Source organism: Typopeltis vanoorti, chromosome 5 (assembly GCF_054136105.1).
Source record: "Typopeltis vanoorti isolate ZY-2024b chromosome 5, IOZ_Tvanoo_1.0, whole genome shotgun sequence".
In the NCBI taxonomy this organism is placed as follows: domain Eukaryota; kingdom Metazoa; phylum Arthropoda; class Arachnida; order Uropygi; family Thelyphonidae; genus Typopeltis; species Typopeltis vanoorti.
In genome coordinates this window covers 42,938,329-42,964,907 of record NC_143553.1, presented here as the reverse complement: position 1 = coordinate 42,964,907, position 26,579 = coordinate 42,938,329, and the positions used below count along the sequence as shown (strand labels likewise).

Here is a 26,579-nt window from a genome sequence, read left to right as displayed (position 1 = left end):
CCTGAACTCCCCTTTGAGGTACATATCAGGAAATTGATGATGATAATAATTACAGATATTTCGATTTACATATTGTGGATCGTTGTCAGTGTAGAACAGTAGAAATCAGAAATTAAACAACAATGAAGGTATATGGGAACTAACGGTTCTCTCCTTATATGCAGTTGCAAGACAGCTAGGTAAAAAATTGATGTGTGTGTGTGTGTGTGAGTGATTATGGAGGGAAACTATTAATCTTTTTTGTTAAAATTTAGTTTAATCCTATATCCAAGTGTAAGCAAACAAAGTTTGCGCCTGAAAATATCTTCAGGACTGAGGTAAGGTGGTGCAACTCGCAGCAAAGGTGGACCAAGCTCTCATCACTCCTTGTCTCAGTACCTCCCATAATGCAAGGCACATCTCCTTGAAGACATGTATATTGCTATGCATTAAGGGAAGGGCCACTACCCAGACTGGTTTCGACCTTTATTGAGGTCTCGTCGGTGGGAGGTAGACCCAAACATGGAGATACTAAGACAGAAGCAACAGGAGAGGTCATATTTACCTATACAAGTTACCAACAGGTGTGCCACCTTATTATTGAATTACTCTGGATTTAGAGAAAGATGTTGGAAGTTTATTTTGCACTTGGTTAGACTATATTAAAATTAGTTTAATCCTTTATCCAAGTGTAAGCAAACAAAGTTTGTGCCTGAAAATATCTTCAGGACTGAGGTAAGGTGGTACAACACTAGGAAACTTGCAGCAACTCGACCTTTATTGAGGTCTTGTCAGTGGGAGGCAGACATAAACGTGGAGATACTAAGACAGAAGCAATAGGAGAGGTCATATTTACCTATACAAGTTGCCAACAGGATTAAACTAAATTTAATATAGTCTAACCAAGTGCAAAATAAACTTCCAACATCTTTCTCTAAATCCAGAGTAATTCAATAATAAGGTGGCACACCTGTTGGTAACTTGTATAGGTAAATATGACCTCTCCTGTTGCTTCTGTCTTAGTATCGCCACGTTTGGGTCTGCCTCCCACTGACGAGACCTCAATAAAGGTCGAAACTGGTCTGGGTAGTGGCCCTTCCCTTAATGCATAGCAATATACATGTCTGCAAGGAGATGTGCTTTGCATTATGGAAGATACTGAGATAAGGAGTGATGAGAGCTTGGTCCACCTTTGCTACGAGTTGCCTATTGTTGTACCACCTTACCTCAATCCTGAAGATATTTTCAGGCGCAAAATTTGTTTGCTTACACTTGGAGAAAGGATTAAACTAAATTTAATATAGTCTAACCAAGTGCAAAATAAACTTCCAACATCTTTCTCTAAATCCAGAGTAATTCAATAATAAGGTGGTACACTTGTTGGCAACTCGTATAGGTAAATATGACCTCTCCTATTGCTTCTGTCTTAGTATCTCCACGTTTGGGTCTGCCTCCCACTGATGAGACCTCAATAAAGGTCGAAACTGGTCTGGGTAGTGGTCCTTCCCTTAATGCATAGCAATATAAATCTGCATGGAGATGTGCTTTGCATTATGGAAGATACTGAGATAAGGAGTGATGAGAGCTTGGTCCACCTTTGCTACGAGTTGCCTATTGTTGTACCACCTTACCTCAGTCCTGAAGATCTTTTCAGGCACAAACTTTGTTTGCTTACACTTGGATAAAGGATTAAAATAAATTTAATGTAGTATCACCAAGTGCAAAATAAACTTCCAACATCTTTCTCTAAATCCAGAGTAATTCAATAATAAGGTGGCACACCTGTTGACAACTCGTATAGGTAAATATGACCTCTCCTATTGCTTCTGTCTTAGTATCGCCACGTTTGGGTCTGCCTCCCACTGACGAGAACTCGATAAAGGTCGAAACCAGCGGCCCTTCCCTTAATGCATAGCTATAGACATGTCTGCAAGAAGATGTGCTTTGCTTTATGGGAGATACTGAGACAAGGAGTGATGAGAACCTGGTCCACTTTTGCTGCGAGTTGCACCATCTTACCTCAGTCTAAGATATTTTCAGGTGCAAACTTTGTTTGCTTACACTTGGATAAAGGATTAAACTAAATTTAATATAGTCTAACCAAGTGCAAAATAAACTTCCAAAATCTTTTTTGTTACATGTAATAAAAACATATATAATTAAATAGTGTAGTTGTTAACACGTTCGCTGCCACGCTACTTCGGCATAGTCTGTTCCCGTACACCGAGCAATTTCACTTCTTCAAGGTCAGTACAGTAATCTCGTTGCCGGCGGTAAGCGTCATACGAGTATACTCGTGGTTGGCTTGTGCAGAGCATATACCATCTATGAGTATACGCAGTTTTGCTGCTAGCTCCACAATCCAAGCATTTTCACTTCTTCAAGGTCAGTACCGTAATCTCGTTGCCGGCGCTAAGCATCATACGAGTATACTCGTAGCTGGCTTGTGTAGCTCACATTCCAACTACGAGTATACTACTATTTGGCAGCAAACATGTTAATAATTTCCTAGATTTTTGGCATAGAGAGTCCATCATTAAGGTTTAGATTTGGGTGATGCTGAAGTATTTCAGAACTTTCCTCAAGGAGATGCTCATATTTCTGGGAACATCTGTGTAGTAATTTTGCATCATTCCAAAGGATCCTGTGGCTAGTATTAATGATTATTAATATGAACATGGGATTCCATGTTCTGCTAGGCCAGTATGTTTCATTTCTTAGAGGAAATATAGGGTTTGTGTTCAGAAAGGCATGTAGAAACAAATTTGCTTGTTTGTCCAAATTAGAATAACTTACAATTGCATGTAACTGAATAAATAAATGAAACTGAAGTAAATAATTAAATAGATAAATCTGAAAAATCAGGCAATCCTTTGATTTTTCACTATTTGACAGTTGACAGGTATGTGAATACAGTGTACTAAATATTGATTTGTTTATTATTACTACTATACTATTTCTTTAGGAATGATATATATGTATATATTAGGCTCGACAAATATGTTCACCCATATGCTCGTAGTGAGTATATTTTGCCAACTGTGACAAGTAACCACATACAGACTGAACACAATAGAATATTTTTATTTAATTAAAAAAAAAAAAACTTTCTAAAGAAAATATTTTTAAGAAAAGGCAAGATCACTAATCACTTTTTGAAACTCCTATTGTGACTTATTGAGACATATTAAAAAAATGCCAGGTTTCTTGGACAAGCATATTTTTTTCATGGCAAGTAGGGTTTTGCATAAATTTTAACACTCTGTTTACATATATATTATATATAGATAGATAGATATGACACATATTTTACCCTTTTGTAGATTTGCAAGTCGTCCACATGAAATGGAAAAATACTTGAAAATTTTTTATAAAGATTGCAAAAACCACTTTCAGTAGCTCCACATTCATCCAGTCTTTTAATAACTGGCACATGAATGAATTGACAAAACAAACCTCTGAGGAGGTTATGCATTTTTTCAAAATGCACTAGAAAAACTGCCTAATTTATATGTTATATTTTTTAAAAAAGTAGCAAAGAATGAAGATTTTATGTCCCATTCAATTATGCATAAACTTAGGTTAAGTTTGTTGATACAAGGATGCAAAAATAGAAAGGCATACAATTTCATAAATCTTTTTGAGGCTTCCTGGCAAAATTTATAAGACTCATAATCTGTTTTATTTCTATTCTGATCACTATACTGAGAATTCTAGCCCATACAACTGTGTCCCAATCTCCTCTTGATTGAGGTCTTCTGAATTATGAGATTGAATTATATCAGAAAATTTTATACCACCATACTTAACCATTTTAAAAGCCAGCTTATCAGTGGAGTTAATAATATTGCTGCACTCACCAACAGTTTGCAAGTTTGCATCCTCTACTGTAGGAATGAATGATTGAGAATGTATTTAGATAGACTACCACCATCACCTCACCTATTGATGGCCTGAAGCATCTTGAAAAAGTTTAAAAGTTTTGTCTCTAAAGCAAGATTTGATTCTCAGCCTGGGTAATCCTTAGCCATCTCAATTCCAATATAATTTAGGTTTACAACTTTTTGTAGATGAGATATTAAAAAAATGTAATTTAGGTTTTTAGTTACATTTTATGTTTTTTCTAGAAAATGAAAAGTGTCTAGCTGACGAGAATGAGCTTTGTTTTATGTCTGGTTTGAAAAAATTTCAAGTAAGTTTTACTTGAATTCTCTATATTTATTAATTTATTTTGATTTCTTATGAATATGAATTTGATTTCTTAATGAATAAATAATATTCATTTTAAGTAAACAATCATTATTTGTAATACTTTCACTGCATATAAATGGAGGGCAGATTGGTGAAGTGCACAGTAAATAATCAGAACAGATATTTTCAGTTATTAATGGGGGTTTTCCACATGTGAAGTTTCATCAGTGACAATATTTTTGCACTATGTTCATTGATAGGAGTGCATTAATGATACTGTTTTGGGGGCTGCTCCACATTATCTAGAAAAATGAGGTAGTAAAAGCCAAAAACCTTAGATATAGAAAGAAGCTGGAATAGATGATTTGCTCAGAAATGCTAAGATATGGAGGTATAAAAGTTGTATAATGGCAGCACTACATAACTCCAAATTTTTAATAATTTGGACATCATCTGATGCTGTAAGGTTACTCCTTTCCTCGGTGGTGTGCTGCACCAGTCCTTGCCAGGTGGTCTGTTGTATGCATTTCTGGAGGCTTCACCTCTGTGAAGATCAGTCACACTTGACACTCCATCCATCCATCTCATTAAGGGTCTACCTCTTTCTATTTTTCTAGAAACTTTACCTTCTGTTACTGTTTTGAGAAGTTCATCTTCCATCCTTTCAATGTGTCCATGGTCAGAAGGTCAATTTCCAGATGATTAGAGTAGAAATCTCATTTCACCTATTTTTAAGAAATGAAGTAGAACTGAATGTGCAAATTATAGAGCAATTTCCCAGCTGAATGTTCCTAGTAAGATTTATGCAAATGTGCTTGATTAGAGACTAAGAAAAATAGTAAAACTGGTTCGTGCCAAATAGGAGTTGTCAAAGTGAGATTTTCACTTTATGACAATAGTTGAGAGATCTGGGAATATAACAAGGATTTATGTTTAAGGTTTATAGATCTGGAAAAGGCATATGACAAGGTGCAAGGAGAAAAGTCACTCAAAAACAGCATACTTATATGGTGTAAATGAGTTATCAGATTTTAGTTGTAAGTCATCAGTTAAAATTAATGGAGATATAGGAAGATTATTTGATGTAAATCCAAATGGAAGACTAGGATGCACAGTAATTCTACTGCTATTCATTTTCTGTATGGATCATATTATGCAGGAAAGTATCATTAGGCCTCATATCAAAATTGGAGTTGTTAATCTTGACTCTTTACTTTATACAGATGTTATACTCCTAAAGAACCTAGTAACATTATGGTGCATGATATTTCCACTTATTCATCAACTGTATTGATCATATGTATTATGCTTCATATAAAATTGGAGATGTTGATCTCAGCTCTTTAATTTATGCAGATAATGTTATACAGTAATTCCCCCCTTATCCGTGGGGGATATGTTCCAAGACCTCCCGTGGATACCTTAAATCACGGATAGTACCAAACCCTATATATACTGATTTTTCCTATGCGTACATACCTATGATAAAGTTTAATTTATAAATTAGTCACAGTAAGAGATAAACAACAATAACTAATAATAAAATAGAACAATTATACAACTTACAACAACACTCCTATCATCAACTGTATTGATCATATGTATTATGCTTCATATAAAATTGGAGATGTTGATCTCAGCTCTTTAATTTATGCAGATAATGTTATACAGTAATTCTGCCCTTATCCGTGGGGGATATGTTCCAAGACCTCCCGTGGATACCTTAAATCACGGATAGTACCAAACCCTATATATACTGATTTTTCCTATGCGTACATACCTATGATAAAGTTTAATTTATAAATTAGTCACAGTAAGAGATAAACAACAATAACTAATAATAAAATAGAACAATTATACAACTTACTATACTAAAAGCTATCTGAATGTGAATGGAATCTAGCAAACTCAGCTTAAGTTATATTAATATAAGATATTAGTATATTATTATTAATATTAATATATTAATAAAATAAGTTTTATTATTATTTATTTATTATTTTATGCAATCGAGAACTTTTGCCTTTTCATTTAAAAGGAAACACTCTTTGGCATAACCATAACCATTGTGCCTTGGGGCAATTATTAAGTAAAATAAGGGTTACTTGGACACAAGCACTGCAATACTGCGACAGTCGAGATCTGATAACTGAGAACTACTCAGAACAGTGAGCAATTTAAAATTTATGAATTGTTTATTTCTGGAATTTTCTATTTAATATTTTCAGGCAACTAATAAGTGACTAATGGGTAGTACCCAAACATAAACATTTTGTCTAAATAGTTGAATTTTTTTTTTTTATTCTATAAGCTTCAACAAGTGGCATTAATGGCAGAAGCATATTAAAAATGAAAATATTACAAAGAAACTTGACATTGTTTGTGCTCAGGAATGTGTGAGCAGGGCTAATCTGAGGTGGCATGGACACATATTTAAGTATCCATGCCACCTCAGATTAGCCCTTTTCACACATTACTGCAGAAATATTCATAAAGCAAGTATTTGATGCCAAAATTGCAGAAAAAGGACCCGAGGAAAAATTGAGATGTAAGTGGATTGAATTATTATTACCAGAGACCTCCTGGAAGGCAGAGATTCATTGAGAGAGGTCATATATTATTTGGGTCCTTTTTCTGCAATTTTGGCTTCTTCCAGGAGATCTCTGACTTCCAGAGACCTCCTGGAAGTCAGAGACTCATTGAGGGAGGTCATATATTACTTATACTAGCTGTTATTACTTTCTTGAATTTACTTGCATCACCTGCACTCACCACTTCCAAGCCATTCCAATCATGCACTTGCAGAGAAATCTAGCTCTCACTCCTTTCTTGACTGTATTCATTCTGAATTTCTGTGGATGACCTCTCTTCCTCACTCCATCCTCTATAAAATAAAAATATTCTTAGCAGTGTCCAAAGGTGCCATGGAGTATCTAATCCCTTTGTCTAATTCCCATTGTGTGACATTATTACACAATGGGATCAAGTTGCTCAACAATTGCAACATTGTAAAGTATAGATTCTCAATCAGTCCATTTCTATATGCAAGCTGTTATGAATTTTTCCATAGTATTCTCCACCACTCCAGAGATATTGATAGGTCTATAGTTGCCACATCAGTCTTCACATCACCCTTGTGCAATGGAATTACTTTGTATTACTTCCTCCTGCTGAGTCTCAAATTGTATAACCAGGTCAAAGGCACAACCAGTTCATCTAAATACTCCTTTAGCATTCAGAATAATATTTCATCAGACATATTGCATAATTCTTATTGAATTTATGCAGCATTTCTAGTCCCTTCTCTTAATACAGCTGAGTTTCTTCATTCTTTGTAGAGATAGTACTGAGATCCATGTTGAGCTGCATGTTGCATACATCAGGTTGATAGCTCTTAATAAAATAGGCACTCGTTATTTGATAAGTGCTCACATACTGTCCCCATTTACCATCCCCATTGAATAGTGCTACTGAATGTGGATGGTATTTGATAAGAGTTCACATACCATCCCCATTCAGTAGCACTATTTATCTTTGTTTTACTTGCAACATAATGATAGAATTCTTTTGGGTTGTCTTTAGCTTGCAGATCCAGTTTCTTTTCATATCCAGTCTTCACTTTCTGTATAATACTCTTCTGGCTTGCACCTTATAATTTCATGATTGACATAATTGTTTTTATGTGATATTTCTTCCATTTATCATTTTTCTTAAGAATCTCTTACTTAATATGATTGCACATCCATTTCACTCCCACTCATTTATTCTTCAAACTCTAGGAACACTTAACAGCATTGCATTATTTAAAGGGTTTTTCAATTTTTATTTAATTTTTATTTTTTTTAATGATTACTCATTTAGCTCACATCAGGTTGATTTGGCAGTGCATTTCATTGTCATCAACAACTGATCCACTAGTTTTTAACAACACCCACCCACCATGTATGTAATCTTAGGCCTTGCCTCACACCAGATAGTTTTAAAACAAACTCAGTGTTACATGCAGGATTGTTATTAATATTACAATCATAGCTTTCTATCCTTACTGGATTCAAATCATCTGATATCCTTAGCGACACATTCCCTCTGCTTTATTTTGAAGAGGAATCTTGATTGCTTCAACTGTGTTGTTCCCCACCTATATCCAACCTATATACAGTATGGCACAAAAAAAGAAAGAAAGAAGCAGTACTGAACTTAGACACTTTAGTACTGTTTTTTTGTGTGTATCATACTGTATTAATAATTAGTTGTGAAGTAAGATAACAATATACAGAAATCCCTTTTTTACACTTTCCAGAGGACTGATAGAAAAAAGTGTAAATAGCAGGAAATGTAAAAAACATTAAAAAAAGGCTAAAAGATGCTTACTGCTGGTATGTGACTCTACATACTAGATTACAAAATTTAATAAATGAAAATAAACGAATTTTCAATTACTTACATTTATCTATTTAAAAAATTTTTAATTGTTGATTGTTTTTGCTTTTTCTGCACTCTTATAAGTTCCACCTGCCTCTCCACAGTGTATAAGGCATTAAATGCCCCATCGTCTCCTGATGCACTTGCAATATACCACCTCAAAACAGAGATAGCTTCCATTGCTTCTTTACTAGTAGGGACGGTAGGTTCTTGATCATAGTCTTCTTCAACCACTTCTTCCTTTTCTTCTTCACCAAGATGGTTGGAAAGAATGTCCTCTACACTTAGTACCATTTATGTGATCACACCAGCATCAACATAGACTTGAAATGAGGAAGATTCATCCATCACATACCAGTTGTTGGGCTCTTACATATCTTCTTCTTCCTCCTGTAGTTGTTTCTCCTCTTCCACAAACGTAACTCTTGCCTACCGGAAATAGTTGGATATGTTTCAGGAGTAATATGCAACCATGCTTTGGCCACATAATATATGGCATCAGGATTGGTATGGTCATTCGTTTTGGGTGCATACCATTATCATGCTCCTGCTCGTTTATTCTTCAAACTTAACAGTATTGCATTATTGAAAGATTTTTTTTTTTTTTTTTATGATTACTCATTTAACACACATTAAAAGTTTCCCCTGTAACACTTTCTTTCTCCACACACTTGATTATACACAATATTTTGACCGAATCTTGAAATGATCAATCCATCCATTTGACGCAGTAATACCATTAATCCCCAAACTTGCAGCAGATTCAAGGGCTTTCGCTCAGAGTATAATACCATCAACTGGAATACCTGACGCTCTCGTAGAAACAAACCACTCCACCACAAGTTTATCCAATTCATTGTATGTCGATGTCCGGATATATTTTCATTTTTTTTGACATAGCGCCAGATTGCTTTGCATTGAGTTCAATGCTTGACCTGTTTTTTACTATCATGTTCAAAGTGGCCACGGGGAGTCCAAGATCTTTTGCTAATTGCACACATGTTCTAGAATGCCAATCTACACGTCGCAGAATTGGCATCTTTTCTTCTACCGAAATACATTTTCTGTCTTTTTTCTCCATGTTACTAACATGGATCATTTGCCACCTCAACTATCACATGCTAAATTACATAGCAGGAATTCTGCTAGTAATGCACAATATACCATGTGTTTCTGAATTGCGACTACGAACACAGACACTGCAAGCTAGTGAAGTGATATTTCACAAACTGTGGTTTATTCACTGATATCTAATATTCACAAGCAACAACTGTTACTTGGTAGAAGTGTGAATGTGATTTCACAGTTTGCACATGATCCTTGTTCATGATTTCAATACAGCACTGTGAATGTGAAATCGCATCACAACATGTTACGGGTGCCACGAGCTACTGACAGTTTAAAATTACTGATATGAAAACTTCGTGGTATCAATTCGTACTGTGATTGAAAAATCACAATATTGCTCATCACTGCTGCAACCGTGCAGGTCATCGTGATGGCAGAAACGAAACTACAGCCGAAAGTAATGCCACCTGTGAACAGAAATGCGCAGATTTCCGCAGAAATCGATTTGAATAAGAGGAAATTGATTAAAAAATCAGTGTTGTCACCCGAGAAAGAAACGCAAATCACGGGAAACATCCACATCAAGTTGTTGATGGTGGGAAAATATATATCATAAGAATAGGCCTTAAGACGGGACCAAAGGAAAATGACTTAAATGGCAGGAAAACGTAAATTGCGGGAACGTAAAAACAGGGTTTTACTGTAATTATATATTTTTATTGTAGTCAGTTAGAATATTTCAGATTCATATCCATGTTGGTGCCTTGACTTCAAAGATCAACATGTTATGTATATTCAAAGAATAAAGCTCAGTTATATAAATAACTACATTTTTACTGTACGCATTTAAATACATACAGCAGATACAAATTCTTAATACTTCACTATATCTCTCTAAGGAGATCTAACATTCATTATAGAGTTAAAAATACTAGATTAATTTATGCCATTCTGTTTAACTAACTCTTTAATACATAGAATAATTAAGTGGCCATTCTGGAATTACTCTATGTAAGCTCGATAAAATTCTTTCATATTCTGACTAATATACTCTGACTGCATATGTCTTCTTTCAGTAAGTAAGTTTCCTTAAACACATCTTTCTTTCAATTTTGTGAAGTAGGCATGAAGAACAATCACTCGAACAATAGGAATACATTTAATTGAGCAGTTCTAAATACACTTCCAATAAAAGGAACTTTTCTGCAGATTCCATAGTGCTTCTTGGAACATATATCACTTGCTTCTTATATATATGAAGGCTTAATACATTATACTCTCCTTCAATTATTAGCTTCTCAGTCCCTCCTTGGAGAGTAATTAAAGATGCACAAAATACTTTTCTGAGATTAGAGAATTTAACTTGTTCATTTATTAGATATTTTCCGTTACTTAGCAAAACAGAAATGCTATTCTAAAAACAATAATACAGTAAAGAAGTTTACTACTTAATTACATTTATCTCCTTTAATATCATTACTGCTTAACCACATGACTGCTCCCATAATACTAATCATATACTTGTAAAAATGCAAACAAATTACATATATACTTTTAGATTATCTTATCATATAACAGAAATGTATTTCTCATTAATTCCACATTAATGAAATTTACACTCAGTCTCCATAACATGTAACAAAAAAACGAACATAATAAGTAAAACAATTTTGTGAGATTTTTACACCCTCCTCTTCTGTCTTTCCCTCCTAAAAATACTGTATCCTTTACACTTGATGCCAGTTAGTATGTGTGCTTCTGAGAGCCAGTTCTGAGTATTGCTTGTGATCCAACACCACAACGTATTTACCAAGGCAACAAACTCCACTCCTTTGTTCTTTATACTACTGGCATCTGTGTTCAGACATAAGTTGCCTCCATGCTTTTATATAAACACCCAGTTCTCCATTTATCCAATAGATTGATTCCAGAAAAAAACGTGTAAATAAAAAATGTAAAAAAAGAATACAGTGCATATGAAAAAATAGAAGAATGGTTAAAGATGTGAAAACCCAATATGAACAAAAAGTTATTTTCAAATAAAGCATATGAAAATCACTGAATAAAACTATTTAATTTTAATGGAATATTTATTTTAAATACTTATTTAAAGTTTATACATGTGTATCTTTCTTAAAAAAAAAAAATAGTGTGTCACTAATGAAACAGAAAGCAATGAAAATTTAAGCAAAATCTTTAAATATAAAGATATTAGCCTCGCAACAAAAATCAGAATCATGAAAGCAATGGTATGGATGTGGAAGTTGGACCCTGAGAAAGTGAGAAAGAAGGAAGATAGATGCATTTGAATTATGGCTTTGGAGATGCTTGCTAAGAATACCATGGACTGCAAAACAAACCAATAAATCAGTGATAGACAGAATAAAGCCAGATTGCTCCCTCAAAGCTATGATCAACAAGCAAAAATTGTCATGCTTTGGACATATTATGCGAGCAAATGACAGTCTGGAGAAGATGATGATGTTTGCTAAAGTTAATGGAAGTAGGAGAAGAGGAAGACCAAGAATTAGATGGGTGGATAGAGTTAAGGAAGCAACTGGAATGCACCTGGAAATTCTGAAAGATATGGCCAGGGACAGATCACTCTCCATTATGTTCATAGAATCACCAGGAGTCGAAAACTACTTGATGGAACATAACAACAATGAAACAGAAATTCGAAAAGGCCCAAATACAACCGAGCATATGGTTATTAGTTAAATTTTATTCACTGTCACTTTCTGACAGTAGCCACATTCTTTTGTGTGAGACCGGAATTAAATCACCTCCATTACTTGAAATACTTTGGCCCTCCTGTTCATACTGCAATGGCAAAATGTTTTCTTCAATAAAAGGAACTAAATTAGCACTAATTTTCAATGATTCTGAAGGTTGATTTTTTTTTTTTTTTTTTTTTTTTTTTTACTACGAACTGTAATTAATCGTTATGAACCTGTTTTCACTAGATCTTTGAATAATTCTTCATATTGCACCACACATGACTTCAATTCACCTTTAAATTGTTTGGCTCGTTCAGTATTTGGATCATGCCTACAAGAAAATGACTTTGCAATTTACTTGCAATTTGAAGCCCTTCTTTAATTAATCTTGCAATGAGTGGAATGTCATCATCAGTTTTTTCTTTTTCATCAAGATTCTCAAGGACAGTTTCTGTTATTTTGTCATCACTAACAGCCTTATTAACCATCAGTTCTTCAGTATCTGAAGACAAAAAAAATCATCAAATCCTTCTCTGCCAACTGCATGTGCTAATCTGATGATATTGAGATATTCAGTTGTATGCAAAGGTACAGGGTTTTTCTTTTTCACACATTATGGCCAAGGAGCTTTCCAGCATTCATTTAAAGTTGATGGTTTGAATTCTGATAATGCCAACTTAGCAAGTTTAATGCAATCCAAAATAGAAAATTTCTTCCACACATCGATAACTGTCAGTAAATTATCCTTATCTAGTTTATCCAAAATGTATTGGACTGTTCTTATGTAGTAAGTTTTAAATGTAGTGATCACATTTATGTGATCTTATGTGGCTTATATGACTGTTCTTATGTAGTAAGTTTTAAAGATAGTGATCACACCCTGGTCTAGTGGTTGTACTAAGTTATTAGGTGGCAGAAAACAAAATTCCACATTCTGATGTGTCTAAAACTGAATGGCCAGTCACATTGTCTATAATCAATTACTAATATTTTAAAGATATAGATACATGAAGAATATAACAAAAGGAATAATTTTGGACATAAGTTTGTAGGATGTTCCTAGTTGTTTTCATATCGAGTGGCATCCGGCATATGGCGGTAAACATTTATATTACTGCTGAAGAATGACTGAAAGGAGGGGGAGGGGTCGGAAATGGGGAGATAGATGTGGGAGAATTGCTGGTAAGACAAGGTATATGAATTCTTTGCTTCCAATTCTGGAACATTTAAACAAAATAAAAATGTAACAGCCAAAAGAAAAACAGAATACCAAATACAGGAAAAACAGAAATATCAGTCCATGCTCTTTGAACAGAAGCATACCCTGCAAATCGATAAAGCCGTAACAGTAGACATACAGGAAAACAAAACAATGCTTAAAATATCGGAAACAATAGCCATAAAATGTGGCAGAAACTCAGTAAATGTTCATTACCCCTATATAATCTTTGAGAGTTGGAAGCTACAAAGGATAAAAATTAGGTCACAACTCCGACCAATAGAAAACAACACAGATACACCCAAGACAAAAAAGCCAAGCCGACATAGCCTCCACATTTCCAACAAGTTCTGAAGATGATACAGAGTTGAAACGGCTCTCTTTCACCTTTTCCCCAAAAGAATTCACAGCCCACTCTTGAAACCCTTTTTTTTTTTTTTTTGATATTTACTCTTATTTTTATATTGTAAGTGGAAGTCAAAAATTAACTTTAAGATATTTGACACGTTCTTTGACAATACATAATTCTGCTTTGAAATTGATTCACATATAAAAGAATTGTTGGCAGCTGTTCGAATTGAGAAGATGGAAATCTTTGGCAGCCAGTCAAAATATAATCTCAGTTGAAATTTCTTGTTATACAAGTTTAAAATTTAGCCTTGATTCTTTTTGTGCTACTTGGAGATTTTATATTCCCCTCAGCACTTTAAAAATGTGATTCTTGCATACATTCTAAATGTCCTCATCACTCCATTGGTCTTCAATCCCCCCTACATGAAATTTGCTTTGGACAATAACTGTATTGAATCACTTCCTCATTTTTACATTTCTTAGTGTTTCTGAACCTCAGATTCAATTATTTTCATTTTGAAAATAAAATGAAAATATTAAAATTATCAAATAAAATACTAAAATTATAAAATTAATAAATTAAAATTATAAATAATTTTTATCTAATCAAGTTATCAAATGCGATTTAAATTAAAATTAAAAATAATAACTTCAGCAACAGTATGAAAGTCAATTAAGTACTTATTGGCAGTGATCTTTTGTTTTCATTTAACTAACGAACCACCTGATTCTTGCATATGTTCTAAAGGGGTAATGCTGTGAATGAACTGACTTGAAGCAGCTGAGTGTAATAATAAAAATGTCTTTGATGGGTGACCTTTTCACTGTAATTGATCCATAATCATATAAGTCATGTAATGATTATTATTGTATCATATTTAAAAGAAACATAAATTGATCTATAAAATAATGAATAACATTGTATTCATTACAGTCAATATTTGCATTACTAATACAATTTTAATTATTGTCTATAATCTGTATGGTGCAATACTCGTTTTACTAAAATTAAAAATTATAAAAAATTTGATGCTATTCTGTTTCAGATTTGTGAATTTAAATTTATGAAGTGTCTTGAGTCTCAAACTACTTTTCTCGGAACTCAAGACAAGAAAGATTTGAAAATTTCCTTGGGAATTCTCTGGAAAGAAACCCTGATCAGATGCTTTGGAAATGCTACAGCATTATGAATGCCATAGATCATATTTGTGACATTACTACAGAGAAAACTCTACAGAATTACTACACAAAGAACTCACTAAAACTGATTATAGCAAGAATTTTCTACAGTCTTCCTCAGCAACAGCATCACTGTGATTGTGCAAATCTCTGACTAATTTGTAAGTATCATGACAATGAGCAAAGCTCTAAGACAAAGCAAGGTGCTCATGAAATGACAGCCTGCTATCGAGAACTACTTTTTGAGAGAAAACAAGAAATCACAAAGATCTTAATACTTGCATCATCAAGAAGCTGAGGTTTGTGGAAGATTCATAATCTGGACCCTCATCTAAAACACAGTATAATTAGTGATATTTATATATATATAAAAAAAAGCACTCATCAAGAAACTGATCTGGCCAGTGATCTTGGATTTTTTTATAGATAGGAAACTGAAATTCAAGGTCAAAGTTTGCAAATGCAACTTAGAGGATAATAACATTGCAGAAACATACATTGACTTATAAGGAAAAGGAAGTCACTTTGCTTCTATACAAGGCCTTAATAGCACATGAGTGGACTGTTTGCAGATCTCATTCTCATGGTTTTTGAGATGATGTAGATACAGCAGAGAGAGTGTGCAGAGGATGTTATGATATGCATTGTGGAATGTAGATTACAAGGATTGCTTAAGAATGCATGTGGACTGCAGACATTGGAAGACAGAAGAAAGCGAGTGATATGATAGAGATTTACAAACGTCTGAAAGGTTTGTACAGTAGATGGAATTTTTCATTTTATAGAATTGATCTCTACTTTTTATTTTATATAAAAAGTAGAGGTCAATAGATGGAATTTTTCATTTTATAAAATGGAGAATGAGAGGGGATGAAAAGGTCTCTTTGGAAGTTGAGAATCAATGCCATCAAGAAAGGGATGAGAGCTAGATTTTTCTCTCATTAGAGTGGCGTGTGATTGTCATGGTGAGTGCAAGTGGATCATATAAATTGAAGAAAATGTCTGACAGCTGGTGTGAGTGATATGTATCCTCCCTTGATGAGTTCTTGACTCTCTGAATGTTTATAATATTCTTTAACACTATTTTATTTCCTAACCACAGAAAAATCAGAATACTCCCTTTTATTATTGTTATCAATATTCACTCGAATCAATCAATACGAGGATTGTTTGATAAGTCTGTGCAAAAATGAAGAAAACAATTTTTTTGGGACAAAAATTTTTTATTTTTCAACATAGTCTCCTTTGAGGTCTATACGCTTAGTCCACCGATGCTCGAGTTTTTTGATCCCGTTCATATAGTATGATTTGTCCAACTCTTCAAAATAGGCAGTTGTTTCGGCAATCACCTTCGTTTGATGAAAATCTCTTTCTTGCCAGCTATTTTTTCATGTTTGGAAACAGATAGTAGTCCGGGGGAGCCAAATCTGGAGAGTAGGGAGGGGGGGATGCGAAAGGACTTTGTAGCGTAAATCGAACAATTTTACAGTCACAATTGCAGAAGAGTGAGTCGGTGCATTGTCATGGTGAATAAGAATGTTCTTTTTTGCCTAGTGTGGTCGTTTTTCCTTTATTTCATTATTTAAACGATCCAGCAAAGATGCATAATACACTCCAGTAATTATTTTGCCCTTTTCCAAGAGGTCTATGAAGATTATACCACAAGCATCCCAGCAGACGGTGGCCATAACCATTCCTGCTGAAGGAATGGTTTTCACTTTCTTTGGTGCAGATTCCCCGCTTGCAATCTATTGTTTTGACTGTTCCTTGTTCGCAGGCTGGTAGTGATGAATCCGTGTTTCGTCCACTGTTATGAAACAACGTAAAAATTTCTCTGGATTCTATTGAAACAGTTTCAAGCTGTCCTTGCAGCAGTTCACACGTTGACGCTTTTGATCCAGTATGAGCAAACGCGGCACCCATCTTGTGGATAGTTTTCTCACATGTAAATGTTCATGTAAAATATTATGTATGCCGTCATTTGAGATGCCCACAGCCTTAGCAATTTCATTCACCTTCACTCTTCTATCATCTGTCACCATATCATGGATTTTTTCAATAATTTCTGGAATAGTGACTTCTACACGGCATCCAGAATGTTCAGAATCACTTGTGCTCATATGGCCAATTCGAAAGTTACTAAATCACTTATAAACCATTCTAATCAAAGGTGCAGACTCACCATAATGTTTATCAAGCTTATCTTTGGTTTCCTGAGCCGTTTTGCCTTTCAGAAAGTAATGTTTAATCACTACATGAAATTCTTTCACATCCATTTTTCACTAATCACGGTACTTGATCGATTCAAATGAATGCCAAACATAGAGTAATAGATATATCTGACTGAAACTTAGTGTGTGTGCGATCCTCCAACAGTTGCCAACAACAGAAAATAACCTCGATACGTACTGGTGTGCCATCTCTTTGACTTTGCACAAACTTATCGAACAGCCCTCGTATTTGATTGTAACATAGAGATTATTGAATACTTTATTTTTCTTGTGCTATTTAAATGGTTTGCATTGAATTTGGATATATATTGCACATAACATACAAACAACCTGTATAAAAAAACAATGATAAGGATTCTGGATTTATTATCATTCCCTTGCTTTTTTTTATAATCTCTATTTCTCTTTTCTAAGTGTCATGGGAAGATTAATGGTTAGATAATTTGTGAACCCTTCTCTAGAGACCAAACATAGTACTTTTTTCAAGCCACTTCAGGCCTCCACTGAGCAGAGTTGTTGATCTTAAATTGGACAACAAAAATCATCTCTCCTAAAGAAACTTCTGACATCTATACCACACACTGGGATTTAAATTGACAGCTGTTGATTGGAGAGCAGAAATACAATCTACTAGCCAGTCGTGCTGATGAATGTGAATCACATTATTAATGAAAGTATTATTAAACTTGATTTTCAGGTTTAAAAATATTTAAATTAATAATGTGGGAAGCAATATAAGTGAGAAGCAATATAAGTGAGAAGCAATATAATTGAGAAGCAATATAATATTAAGGTTAGTTCCTTACTGCATGCAGATGATGATATCCTGCAATAAATTTGCTTCAAGTCTTCAGGTGTCTTGAAAGAAATTAAATAATTTCTGGGACAAAGGTAGTATGAATGTCAACAACAAAAAGACTAAAACTATGAAATCAGCATGGAAAATGGAAAATATTAACTACATGTTCAGATAGATTGAAAGTTTGAAAGATTGCCCAGAAAATGTTATTTTCTGGACAGTCCTTCAAACAAGTGAAGAGGAGGGAAGAAAAGGTTGATAATGGTTGGTGAACAGTTACGTGGATGATAGTTGGTGAACAATGACAGAGCAATATTAAAAAATGAAAATATTACAAAATAAATTGATACTCTGGAATGTGTAAGAAGATCAAATTCAAAATCAAATAAATTGACATCATTAATACTCTGGTATTAATAATATCATTATCTAATCTGTTTATACTGAACTATAAGGGAGCGAATCAAGAGGCGAGTGACTAAGATGATAGCAGGTCTATGGAATGAACCATATGAGAACAAGTTGAAGATTTGTGGGTTGCAGAAACTAGTTGATAGGTGGAAAAGGGGAGATATGATTGAGACATTCAAATTGCTAAAGGGATTCTATAGGATTAATTCAGAGGATATTTTTGAGATCAGGAATGGTGGTGGGAGAACTAGGGGACACCTATGGAAGCTGGGCAAGAGTGTGGTTAGCAGGGGTGTTAGAGCTGGGTTCTTTACTTTTAGAGTGGTAAATGAGTGGAATAAGCTGCCAGAGTCTGTTGTGGGTGCTATGATGGTGAGCGAGTTCAAGGCAAGGTATGATAGATACTGTGAGAACGTCGTATAGTTGTGTGGACATGATGTTTAGGGCCTCCCTTGATGAGTCTTAGGACTCCCTGGAATCGCCCGAAATAATAATAACAGTTTTGATTGCTGGAAAAAAAAAAAAATTAAAGAATAAGTGAATACCTTTCACTTTTGAAAGAATAGAAAAATGTGTGTTGGAATCTCATGTAACACATGGAGGACTATATAGGGCTTTTCAGATAAAGGTAAGTTAGTCTCATATAGAGGTGGCAGGTTTTCCCCTCTGGCCAACTCAGGCTTTCCATCCTGCAAAACACACAAACTGGCAGTATACATACATACATACATACTTTGAATAGACATAATACACTGGCCTCATAAGCCACTTGCTTCAGCTGCAGTAACTGGTATACTAGTAATGCAGTATCAATTTTGTGTTTGACTTTGATAATAATGTAGTACTCCCTTTGAGGATATATAGAAAATGATGATGATCAAATAAAAGTTGTATATTATAGTATTTTTTTTTTAATGGAATTAATGCGTAGCTCTCCTCTCTGAAAAGGAGAATAGATTTGCTGTTAATATTTTAGTAAACTGAAGTACTGAATGCAGTTTAACTGATTATAGCAGTAAATAATAGATAATTCATTTTTATAGTTACTGGAGTGTATTATATATGAAAGGAAGTCAAATTTCTTTTACAAGCCAACCTACCTTAAGGTAGTTAACAAAAATGGGGGGGGGGGTTTAAGTTATTTCTTATAGATTTAAATATATGAGAATGACAAATTTCATATGCTAAATAAGAACTATTGAAATTATTGGCAGGCTGTTAATTTAAGTATGGAATTCATAAAAAATTAATATTGTTGAAATATTATTTGGTTGAGTGGTAAGTGTATTTGTCTCCAACCACTAGCCTACAGGTTCAAATCTTGCTATGAATATGTCTATTTGTGATTGTCTTTAGATAGTAGATAAATTTTATCGCCTAGTGACACCACTGCCCTGCTTATTGGAGGCCTGTAGTGAATTGAAAAAGTTTTGGTCTCTGGAGAAGAGTTTCCAGACTGTGTAAAAAATAAAATTTAAAAAATACCAAACTTTAATTTTACAAAAATCCTTAGTGCACCACCGGTACTAATCTACCATAAGTTTGTAGTAGATTTTTGGATGAGGTAAGTGCACATCAAGTTTATTTCAAATAACTTGAACTTTCATTTAAGACTTCTTTGACTCGATTGACATGTTTCCTGTCTTCTGAAATAGCTATTTGTGAAGTAAATATACATTCAGTTATTTTAAAAAATAAGGAATGATGCCATTGTCTTTGCACTTTAATAGAAACATGACCCTATTGCGGAACAGTTTTTGTTCTATTCTTAGTTTTTCAAATTTATTCACTTTCATAATCAAAAACTCACCATGGGTTTATCTTGTTACCTAGGCTTCTGTGGAGATAGGACATTTTTTAAACTTTTTTTTTTTAAGTATAAAACCACAAACAAAGATGTCAAATAAAAAATTCTGTTTTTATTTTGACTAGGCTCGTGAAATACTTTGTTTCACTTCATCAGGAAATAACATGAATAAAGTAAAAACTAGAAAGCAGTATTAACAGTTAACATCTCTAGTGAAAAATATCTAAAAATGTTTAAACAATGAAAAGTGTGCATTCGCTGTTATGCTGGCTGCTGGTTTATGGGTTGCTGTGTACTACTACTGTGTACTTTAGATACAAGTGTGTCGTGATGGATTAAAGAAGACCAGACTTGATCTAAAATCATCCCTTGATGTTTGTTACACTGCAGTGGATGCTTCATTATTTCAACTGATTCTTTGAAACACTCTTGAATAATAACAGTAATCAATGTGGAGCATTTCAGTTTGTTGCCATTCTACTTGGTTTTGTTTCAGTTGTATGTGCTTCCAGCCCTGATTTGTACTTCCTTTCATTCTCAACGATCTTGAAGTGTTCTGGTCAGTTTATCTCACCAGATCTGTCAGTCATGTTATTTCCTGATGAAGTGAAACAAAGTATTTCGCGAAACTAGTCTAAATAAAAACTAGTTTCTATTTGACATCTTTGTAGTTTTAAACCAAAAAAAAAAAAACTTCTGAAAATGTCCGATCCCCACATAAGTTTACATAATGAGATACAAATTCATGACAAGTTTTTGCTTACTGAAGCAAATCAATTTGGGAAACTAAGGATAAAGCAAGAACTGTTTCGCAATATGTTAACATTTCTATTAAGGTGTAAATACAATGATGTTATTTCTCGTTTTTTAAGATTGCACCAGCAGTTTACTCTAAAACAACCTCTATTTCCTAACATGATGTGTATATTCAGAGATTATTTTATTAATTCTTCCAGTTTATACTTAAATATTAATTAGTTCAGGCCACTAAACTAATGAACTCTTATTTGTATACAATGGTTATGATGAAGTTAATAGTTACACTTTAGATACACCATGCTGTTAAAGAATGAGCTGTGTATGCACTTCTTTTTGCCCTTATATAAATCTAGATTAGCAAACTTAAATATATAATTGAACTACACCTATACCACCTAACCTCAAACCATATTAAGAGTTGAAATAATTAATGTATGGAGTTATAACAGAAAAATTAATGGAATAAAAAACAGATCATGGGATGTTGCTTGGAATGTATTTTTAATGTAAGATTTGAATTTATTAGAGAGAGTGAGGTCAGAGTCGGATGCATTCGGAGGTGGCAGAGAAGAAAAAGTTAAGTTTTTGTCATATTTATTAGGTTTTTTACTTTAAATTATACAACATAAAGTATAATCTGTGGGGAATTTGTATTTAAAAATGTAATATTTTAGTATAGTTGTAATTACTATTTAGTATTGGTATCTCTGTAGTAAGAATCAAGAAGTCAGTATATCAACTTCCTTCATGGTTGAAGGAAGTTGATATACTGACAGTAATAGAAGTAGCAGGGTACAGCATTTTTGACAGGTTAGGAAGGGGAAACGTGGTAGTGGAGTACTGTTTATGATAAGTGATGACTTATGTCCTCTCAGAGTGGAGGATTTGTAGGGCAATGGCACTAATGGTTTTGAAAGCATATGGTGTGAGGTAGAACTAGGCAGGACAGGATATTTAGTGGGATATTCCTACAAGCCAGGGAGCAAGAATGATTGTTATGGGAGATTTTAACTACAGCAGTATAAATTGGAAAGAGGAAACTGCATTAGTAATAAGATAATGGAATTTCTAGAATTCATGAGGGACAGATGGCTTGGGCAACATGTAGTAAAGGATCATGAGGTTAAGAGTTTTGGATTTGGTCATAGCATTAGAAGAGTTGATTATGACTGAGATGGCATCTCCCCCCTCCCCAGTTTCAGAGAGAGAGAGAGAGAGCGTGTGGTTTTGACTTGGAAGATGAATAGACATGCAGGAGTATCGAAGAGAAGGAATGTATGTTGAAATATAAGGCAGGTGATCAATTGCCCTTCTAATTCTTCCCTCCATTTCCATGGAAGGAGGAATTAGAAGAGCAGGATATCTTTTGTGCTTAGGAACTTGTGATGAAATATTTATTAGCAGCAATAGCAAGTTGTATACCATGAGTGAAGAAGAGAACACAATTTGGTGTAAAGTGAATGACAAACAATATTAAATGGGAACTGCAGGTAAAAAAGAGGTTATGGAAGTGATATTAGGAGAGGGGTGGACAGCAGATGCAGGAAGAACATGAGACTTAGAAGGCAAAACTGGAATATGAGAAGAGACTGGCCCTGAAATCCAAAGGACATAGTGGAGTTATTCAACGAACACTTTATTCGGGTATTTCCTGGAGAAGTAAGTTTTAATACTAGAAAGATAGGGAAGTTTCAAAATATAGAAGTGCAAGAGTAGAGTGTGTTTCAAATTCTGAGTACTCTGGATGTCAATAAAGCAGTGGGACTGGATGGGATTTCACCACAGGTTTTGAGAGAATGTGCTAAAGAACTGACAGCTCCATTGACCTAGCTTTTCAATGAAAGTTTGGCCATGGGAAAGGCACCTAAGGAGTGGAAGGAGGATAAGATAGTGCCATTGCATCAGGGTTGTAGCAAACTGGAAGTGTCGGTGGATCAGTTTATATTTCATTAGTAGTTAAGATCTTGGAGAAATTAGTGATGGATCATTTACAGTATTGGGCAGATGAGGGTAATTTTGTCTGTGAGAATCAGCATGGATTTGTTAAGGGGTGCTTGTTTTAGTATTATCATTGCCTTTTATATTAAAGTGAGAAACGTGGTTGATGAGAGAAAGGCATATTCCGCCATTTTTTTATTTTTATTTTACAAAGGCATTTGACAGGGCAACACATGATAAACTGATAAAGTTGTAGCACGTAGGTTTTAACTTTAATATCAATAACTTTGTCAATTGATTGCAAGGGGATATTCATTGTTTGCAGAGGATGTGAGCTGGAAAAGATTATTAGTAATAGTGCAGCTGTGGTAACCCTGCTCAAGGATTTGAATAAACTCGACATATGGACAAATGAATGTGGATGTCAGTTTAATGCAGCTAATGCCAAGTCTTGAAGTTTGGATACATTAATGGGAGGCTGCATATTCTTTTGGAGGAAGTGAGGGAGGCAAGAGAGCTGGGAGTGATGATAGATAGAAACCCAAAATTCAAGGAACATATTACAAAGGGAGTGAAGTTAACCCAGAGGATTGCTGCAATACTGAAAAGTTTTGCTGACCTGCAAAAATAACAGTTATCATTCCTTTGTATAAAGCCCTGATCAGACCACACTTGGACAATTGTTCTCAAATTTGGTCCCCAGGATTTGAAGGGGGATAAATTAATCGTGGAAAGAGTGCAAATTCAGAATGATGGCATCAGGGTTGCACAGTGTTAGTTATGAAGATAGGCTGAATGAATGTACACTTGCAGAGTTTGGTAGATAAAAGGAGATGTGATTGAGACTATTAAACTGTTGAGAGGTAGTTACAGGCTTGAAACTGGAGAGTTCTTTCGTTTGGTTTAACGGGGGGGGGGGTAGGAGCAAGGACAGGGGACCATCCCTGTAAGTTACGAAAGGAACTTATTAGCAAGAGGGTGAGGAATGGTTTCTTTGCATGGATGGTGGTTTAACTGTGGAATGCATTGCCTGATAGAGTGGTGAGAGCACAAACGGGCAATGAGTTCAAGGAGTGGTATGATAGACTCTGTATTTTTAAGATGGACCTCCCACAATGAACCTTTTGACTGCATGGAGTCCTGAATAATAATAATAGTATTAATACTCTTTTACATAATCTTTAAACCCTATCTTATCTACAATTTTTGACTATATCCATATCTCTTTTACTCTTACATTTCCACATTGCTCTCATGCTCCATGTCCACATCACAGACATCTCCTTGTTAAGCACTCAAAATAGATACAATTCTCTGTCCCATTTATTTTCTGTTATAAATCGTGTTTTAATTATTAATTAATTCAATATTTGGCTTCAGGGTAGTTGTGAAGGAGTTGCTACGTTACATATTAAGTTTGGTAATCCATATTTATACATAATAAATAGGAGCAGTGTTAACTTTTTATTCAACAGATAATTCAAAATACTTTGCCATGCATTTGAAGTTGATCAGTATGAAACCAATCATTGAATATGTATTTATTTTAATAGAGACTACTGGTAACGGCTCTTTCCAACAAAGAAGAGAACACTATAAAAGCCATTGTTCCACTTTTGTCAATCATTGATACAATCTCTAGGCAGTTATTACCTGACCAGCAGTCTCATGAAGATGCTTTTGTTTTGATCCAGCAGTTATGCACACAGCAGAATCTAAGTAAATGTCTTTTCTTTTGGTTTAGTTTTTCCTAAAATTTTACTTACTTTTATTAAGGATTTCTAAGAAATATATCATCATGATTGCATATTCCCAATTTGTTTAATATGTGAAATGAAACAGGCGAGAAAATTACTCCCAAATATCACACAATTTCAGCAACCATGAACACAGAACAGATGAAGTTTAAAGGAAATTAATCATAAGTTGATACTCATCAGTTTTTTCCTGCTTTATCCACTTATCAGTAAAATTAATTGAATGCTCCAACTAAAAACATAATAATACAAGTACTACCACATTACTTAAACTACAAAATTGCAGTAAAATAGCAAATCACATCCAAAAGCAAAAAATCAATTGTTATTATTAATTTGGGGTATTTCCATGGAGTCCAGTGGCTCATTGTGGAAGTCCCACTCTGACTATCATTCACTGACACAGGTGCTTCTGGTATTTCACATATTATCACTCCAAGAAAAAAAAATCTAGTCTTTATACTCTTTCTAATCACATTCTTACACAACTTCTTAGGATAACTGACCCATGTTCTTTCCCTTCTTGCCATTTACTGAAAAATTTCTTGTACATCAATCCTGTAAAGCTTCTTTGGTATCTCATATCTTGTTATCATATGCCATCTTTTTTCTGCCTGTCAGTAATTTTGTAACCCACAATAGTTGAACAGTAGTGGCTTTGTAACCCACAATAATTGAATGCTCCAACTAAAAACATAATAATACAAGTATTACTACATTACTTAAACTACAAAATTGCAGTAAAATAGCAAATCACATTCAGAAACCTTAGTCATGCCTCTGGATTATGTTCACCACTTCCTCATTCCCAAGAAAGCCAGATGATCAAATCTGTGGACAGCAGGTCCAGATGTGGCCATATGATAGCTGTTTTTTTTAAAGAAAATTTTGAAATTTTTTTTTATTTAGGAAATGTGTCTAGACAACTATGAGAGGAAAAGGGTATTATAAAGCGATGTAATGAATGAAGATAATTTTAAGATGAAATAACATGAATTGTACTTCAATAACATAGGAAGCATAACTAGTTGATATAGAAGTATTAACAAAAATAATATAAGTACATAGGAGTAACTGAGTAACCAAGAGCAGTTGCCACAGTGAATACTTTTATTTATTTCATTATTATTATTATTTTTTATATACATATATATCTGATCATACTTGAAAGGTCACATGGCTTATAGCACATCAATATGTATAGGCACGAGGATAAGAAGAGAGCAGGAATGTTCAACAGCTGAAGCTTGCAGTCTTTCAGGAAGACAGAGTGAGGGAAGCTGTTCCAAAAAACAGAGGTAAATGGGATGAAAGAGGAGGAAGTGGTTTGGTGAGTTTGAAGCTGGTTGGTAAATGGATGCTGACCAATAGCTTGCCTTGTTCTTACAGTTTTGGAAGAAAGTGGAGGAATGGTAGTGGTCAGCACAGCATTGTCTATGAAGGTATCTGTAGAATAAGCATAAGTCAGAAACAGAATGTCTGTGAAAGAGGAATTGGAGTGGATCTGTGAGAAAGAGGAGGTCATCAGTTAATCAGATTGCTTTCTATGTATATCAATACTCAGTCCATTATTCCTCCTCAAGCTCGTCTGGCATCCTCTACTACTATGTCTCAGCTTCCCCAGTTATGTCATGCATGATGCCACCCATAAAAAGGACAGAATGTGTGCATTTATCATGTGCTTATATGATTGGTTGTGTCTCAAGATTTTCTTTATGTCACTTTGTTACCTTCATTTGCTGCCTATC

The 26,579-nt window shown here is 34.3% G+C and overlaps 1 protein-coding gene across 4 annotated transcripts in view; it reads left to right on the top strand.

Moving 5' to 3' along the window:
* LOC150106342 (Fanconi anemia group I protein-like) overlaps positions 1-26,579 on the top strand; it is a 506,449-nt gene that overhangs the window by 241,805 nt on the left and 238,065 nt on the right. For all 4 annotated transcript variants that reach the window (XM_090392383.1, XM_090392381.1, XM_090392380.1 and 1 more), the window contains 2 exons: positions 4,107-4,171; positions 24,628-24,793. In XM_090392383.1, coding sequence (XP_090248509.1) covers positions 4,107-4,171; positions 24,628-24,793 — 231 coding nt within the window. The remainder of the gene's footprint in view (positions 1-4,106; positions 4,172-24,627; positions 24,794-26,579) is intronic.